The 6,000-nt window shown below is 60.1% G+C and overlaps 1 protein-coding gene across 2 annotated transcripts in view; it reads right to left on the reverse strand.

Moving 5' to 3' along the window:
- Positions 1-5,483, reverse strand: part of LMX1A (LIM homeobox transcription factor 1 alpha) — a 46,091-nt gene extending 40,608 nt beyond the window's left edge. The window contains exons 1-3 of one of the 2 annotated variants that reach the window (XM_055815834.1): positions 5,251-5,483; positions 4,853-4,968; positions 4,091-4,278 (exon numbers count right to left, since the gene is read on the reverse strand). Coding sequence is in view for 1 of the 2 variants with exons in the window: in XM_055815835.1 (XP_055671810.1) it covers positions 4,091-4,265; positions 4,841-4,928 (263 nt within the window). In the remaining variant the exon portion in view is untranslated. Of the gene's footprint in view, positions 1-4,090; positions 4,279-4,840; positions 4,969-5,250 lie in introns of both variants that reach the window. The other variant, XM_055815835.1, reaches the window with a different exon arrangement.
- Between the last annotated feature and the right edge of the window lie 517 nt (positions 5,484-6,000).

Below are 6,000 nucleotides of genomic sequence, written 5' to 3' on the forward strand. Positions count from 1 at the left end.
GCTGCCCTGAGCCGGCAGATCCCACCTTCCCCCTGGGCAGAGCCAGCCACGGTCTGCCAGGACCACACTGCCGGGGATTCAGGCTCATCCCCCGTAAGAAGATGCTGGGTGTGATTTTAAAACCCAACACCAATGGGTTTCTTTGCACGCATTTTCTTCTGCATGACATTCAGAGGTTGGAAAGATTATTTTATTTTTTTTCCCTTCACAGTCCAATGTGCCTCCTCACTTTAATTCAAGGAGGAGGAGGTGAAGGCACCCATGCAACCCCATGACTCTGGGAGCAGGGGATTTTGGAGCCAAGCAGGGGGAGTTTTATGATGACGGTACAGAAGCTGGCAGCGGCACAGAGCCGTCAAGCCGTACAAAGACAGGGCGAGCATCACACAACTGCCTCCCTCGGCCGGGGAGCCCGGCACGGCAGTGGCGGCTCAGGGGCTGCGGCCGCCCCTCCGCTGCCGGCGCCCACATGCCAGGCCTGCTCCGAGATGTGCTGGCCATCTGCTCCTGCCAGCCGGGGCTGAGGCTGGGGCTCTGCGCCGTGGCTGGGGACGTGCCAAGCCGTCCCGCCGTCGCCACGCTCCCCAGCTGCGCCCCCCGTCATGACTGCACCGCTGTCAGTGCTCCCAACCCCCAGAACTGGCCAGCAGGGTTTCTGCACCCCACCGGCATCACCCGTGGTGGGGCTTCAGGATGGGGATGTCCCCATGGCTCCAGGTCCTTCCTTGCACTGCTTGGCCCATGCAAACCCACCGTGAAACACCTCTGGGCAAGCAAGGCTCAGCCGTTCCCCTCCTCTCGTGGATTTTAAGCCTCCGAGGAAGCCCCACTCTTCCCATCGCTTCCAGCACCCCTCCCCACTTATGGCCAGCTTTCAAGTCACCCCCACCCCCAAAATCTGCCAGGACAAAAGCCCATCCCCCTGGCCACCGAGGTAGGGGCCCTGCAGCTGGGGCACATCCCCAGGGCCACTCTGCAGGCAGGGAGCCAGCCAGGGCGAAGCCTGAACCTTGTCATAGTTGAGACTTATCAGGTTTGGACAAGCGCCGGGGGCTGCCGCGGGATTCGGGATGTTCTGTAACGAACGTCCTCTGCCCCAAATAGACACTGTCCCAGGGGCACGGGCTTGAGCGGTCCCTCCTCAGAAGCCCTCCCCGTCAGTGCTGGGGAAACTGGTCCAAGAGTGACCCCTGGCCCCTCCAGTCCCTGGCCGGCATCGCTGTCTGAACTGCCTATGGGCCCTGAGCACCCCAAAGGGATGCCAAGACCTGGCCTGGCATTCCCAGTCCTTAATCCATCCCTCTCCAGGTCCTCTCCCAAGGTCTTCCTCTTTATGAAAGACAAAGAAATGTAAAACGTGTCTTAAGAAATGATTCCTCAATTTCTAGAGTCCGGCAAGTCAGATGCTTGCTTAAAACTGTCCGTAACACCCTCCACGGATGTATTTATAACTAAAGGCATAACTCAGCCATCTCATGCTCTATCATTAACCCTCTGCAGCCTCACTATAAACAGAGCTCAAACAGCAAGCGAAGATACATGTCAGAAAATAACTGCACCTACTCATCTCTGGTAAAACATCCCAACAGTCACCATCTGGAAGAAAACCCCCTTCTTTCAATTAAAAAACAAAACAAAACAAAAACCCAAAACAAAACAAAATAAAAACCAAACAAAACCCCCCCACAAAACACCAGCACCACAACACAGCAAGCAGGTAGGATGCCAACCGCTTCCCTGACTCCCCCAGCACCGGCATTTCACACGCAGGCACCCCAGCCCTCCCACCGGCGGGCACCGCTGTGCCGACAGAGAGGCCCCCGGAGCCCGACCGCGGTGCCACGGGGAACATCGGCTGCTTTCCACCATCGCACTGCGCAGAGTGTCAGTCACTCGTGATAATTAACCAGCTATCGGCTCGAGATAATTAGCTCAGTTCAAGAGCAGCGGCTCTTCCCCTGCATGTTTCACGCTGAAAGCCCTGTTATCGGCATCGGCACCGCAGTGGAGGCAGGCACATTGAAAACGCTCAACCGAAAGACAGGATGGTTTGGTCGAAGAAAGAGGGGTTTTTGTTAAATAAAGAGTCATACATAAAGCTCGGCAGAGCCCAAAAGGAACAGCTCTTTGGGGCTCGGCTCCGCACCCTTGCTGTCCCCAGGTAAAAAGCCACAGAGCTAGCACAGCAGAGAGCCCTGCCGAGGGGACAGAGAGCAGGGACATGGACCTGCAGTCCCATGCCAAAACAATAAAATAAAATAAAATTCAAGGGCACAACAACGTGATAGCAAGGGGCAGGCGGGTACAGAAGGGGAAGAGGCCAGCAGCGGTTCAGAGTTAAAACCATCGCACCTCGGGGAAACCGCCTGTCGCAAAGCCCGCTCCCAGGCTCAGGCAAAAGCCATCAACCCAAACGCAGCTGGGAAACAACCAGGATAAACGGTGCCACCACCAGAGCCTAGGAAACATTTGTGACATTTTTATTTTTTTTTCATAATCATCCTTGTCCATCCCAACAGCGAGATGGGCACAGCAAGAAGCCATCCACGGCACCGATTTCTTTCACGGCCAAGAGACAGAGAAGGAGGGTTTCAGGTTGGAGTCAGCTTCCAGAGCTCAGAAGCTGCAGTCAAATGTGCAGAGAGTAAAACCCACACGTTCTGCAAGCTGGAAAGGCATTCACCCCACTTTCCCCTTAGTGCTCCAAATGGAGACACTGATAAAGCAGAAAACGCAAATTAAATTGTGTTGGAAATATATGGGAACTGGCAGCCAGATTTCTACGGACAAACAAGCAACGCACCCGATCTTGACAAAAATTTGCCTAAAAAAAAACAACCCACCCCGTAACACAGCGCTCTCCTTTCCACTCTCGTGGCAGCTAATTCTTCCGCTCTTTCGTAAACATTTGAAAACAAGGTCACGCGCACAAATTCTGCTTTCAATTTGCCTTGTATCCATAGTGATTAAACTCAGACCCAGAATACCGGACTTAAAGGAAAAAAAAAAAAAAACAAAACCCAAAAAACTTTAAAAAGGCCTGGAGCAGGGCTAGCCGCCGGCACACTTGCTAACCCACCGAAGGCCAGGGACAAGAGCATCGCCAATAACCATTTTCTTGTATAACAGCGATCCAGAAATTAAATCGCAGGGCTCCAGCAGCCATGCTATCGCCATAGCAAGGGATCCAGCCCCCCATCTACAAGCTCCTTAAGAAACAACTGGCCTGGACACAACACAAATTTAACTGCTCTGAAACCCAGCCGGGGAGTGGGATCCGACAGGGACAGCGAGAGTGGGATGAGCAGTAAAAAAACAAAAGCAGCTGCAGGAGAGGAAAGACTCAACAGCCTTCTCCCCATTCCCACTGGAAAGGTTTTTCTTTAGAAAGAGAAAAATAATTTTCATATTGTCCTCCCCCCCTGTCCTAGCCCCACATTTGCCAAAGGGGAAGCGTTGGGGCTGGAAGCCTTAACCACCTACATCCAAATTTCCTGCTCCATCACAGTCCGAGGCGCAAGCAAAGCCCCCGGTGTGCAACAGCAGTAGCAAACGCTCCGAATTCAGCAGGGCCTTCCCCGGGCCTTGCCGAGACCCTCAGTTTCCCCATCCAGCCAGGGGGAGCAATAACATCACCCTGCTTATGGGGACATTAGAAAATAGCCCAGCCTGGGACCAGGTCAGGAAGGATATAACATTCCTCCTGCAGGCGCTCAGTACGGAAATAAAGCCGGAGGAGATGGGAAAACACTTGGCCCCGTCCCTCCGCAGCCCCAGGGTTACCGGGGGTCTCACAGGCTCCCAACAAAAGGCTCCTAAATTCCCTTTTAAAAAAAGGCGCAAACCGAGCACAACCAAACACCTCCAAAAAGGGGAGAAGTGGGGTGCGACGAGCCTGCGGGGGAGAAGGGCAGCATGGCAGGCAGCACCGTGCGGCTGACGCCTCTTGGGACAACACGGGGCAGGGAAGCGGGGAGCTGCAGGGGGACCCCGAGCCCCCCGGCCGCCTGCGCTCTCGGCAGGGCACTGGGGCTTTGCGGGCGGTGGGAGCGGCGTGGGAAGACTCCCCGCTGGGCAGGGGGACACTTACTTCTCGTAGTCCAGCTTGCAGTAGAGCTTCTTGTCGCGGTAGAAGCAGGTGGTCTGGAGGGGCTCCTTGCAGGACGCGCACTGGACGCACTGCTCATGCCACAGGCTGTCGTTCAGGCGCAGCAGGAACCGGTCCGAAATAACTCGCTGGCACCCCTCGCACACCGACCGGGGGGGTCGCGGCTCTGCCTGCGGGGAAGGACGCGGGGGCAGCGGTGGGTGGCGGCGGGGGCGCACAGGGAGACGGACCCGGCGAGGGATGGACGGAGGATCCCGCTGCTCTTCCAGCGAGCGGAGTTGGGGGGGGGGGGGGGGGGGGGGGGCGTGCGGGGCGCTGCTCCGGGATGCGGGGGGGACCTGTGCCTTAGGGGAGCTTCGGGGGGGGGACGTCACCCCCAATTTCGTTCCTTTTCGAAAGGCGGCGGCGGAGCCGCAGCTCGGAGAAAGGGCGATTGTTTGAAAGCGATATTAAAACGAAGGGGAGAGGGGGAATTATTTATCGTTCGATTCGAAGAAAAGGCCTTCGTTGTACTGGGGGGGACACACAATTTAATGCAATCGCGGAACGAAACGGGAGCGGGGAAGGCGGGCGCCGGGGGCGCTCCCCGGGCGAAGGGAGCGGCGCCGGGCAGGGCTGCGGGCAGGAGCGAGCCAGAGGGAAAGCTGCCCCCCGACCCCCCGGACACCCCCTGCCCAACACTCGGGGCCCGCCCGGCCGCGCCCCACCCCGAGAAAGGGGGATCCCCAGGATGCCCCGACTTACCCAGCAGGGAGGAGAAGGGAGCCGCGGGGTCCAGGGCGTTCTGCAAACTCTCCTCCATCTTCAGCCCGTCCAGCATGGTGGGGAGCCCGGCCGGGCGAGGGGGCCGCGCCGCCCGCCTGCCGACACAGCCCGGACACGCCGCGCTCAGCCCGGCCCCGGCCCCACCGGCCCCGGCCGGGGCTTCCCCGCCCGCTGCCCCCCTCCCTCCCTCCCTCCCTGCCGCCCAGCGGGGAAAACCCCCCAGACCCCCCGCCCCGGCTCCGCAGTCGCTGCCCCGCCCGGGCTCGCAGCGTCCTATCGGCCCCCGATGTGGGGGGGCTGCCGGCCCCGAGCCCCCCCCTCCGCGGCAGCGGGACGGGAGGATGCGGGGCTGCCGTCGGCGGGGCTCGGCCGCTTACCTGGGGCGGCCCGGGAGGTACCTTCCTGCGGGGACCGGCGGGAGGGGGGCCCGCAGTCACCGCTCCGGGGGGATCCTGCGGTAGCTCCTGCCTCCCCGGGCTGGCCTCCTCCGGAGCTGCCCGGGCTGGGGAACGAGCCGCCGTGCCCTGGACGGCTCCGGAGCGGAGCACACCAACCTGCGGGGAAGCGCCCGTCCGACTGCTGCCAAGGCACATTTCCTGAGGCTGATACCTCCCTGCCCGACCCCCACCCCCTGCCCTCCCCTCTCCACCCCACTCGAAATAAGTTTCCTCCCCGCTCTCCTGCCTGGCTGCAGGCACCGGCCCCGCCACGCCTCGAGGGGCCGGCGGCCCTTCCCGGCTCCGAGGGGCACGTCCGGGCCGCCGGGGCAGCCCCCGCTCCGCTCCGCGGCTGCTGCTTTTCTTAGAAAGCAAGCCAAAAAGAAGAAAAGCCAAAAAAAAGGTAGAGGGTGGTGCCCCGTCACCACCGCTCTCCCGGCAGTGAAACCGGCTGGAAAGCAGCACCCCCCGCCAGGGGAAGCCCAGGCCAGGAGTTTTTGGGGAGAGCCGGTCCCCGGCCCCGGGAGGCAGCGGCCGGGGCGAGATGCTATCCCCGGTGGGGATGCGCTCCCCCGCGCTGCGCATCGCCCCGGGCGCCCCACTCCCGCTGCTCCCGAGCATTTAAAGAAAATGAATGCTGGGAGGGGAAAAGAAAAGAAAAGAAAAGAAAAGGGGGGGCGGGGGGGGGGA

The sequence above is a fragment of the Falco peregrinus genome, chromosome 10 (assembly GCF_023634155.1).
Source record: "Falco peregrinus isolate bFalPer1 chromosome 10, bFalPer1.pri, whole genome shotgun sequence".
NCBI classification, from domain to species: Eukaryota; Metazoa; Chordata; class Aves; order Falconiformes; family Falconidae; genus Falco; species Falco peregrinus.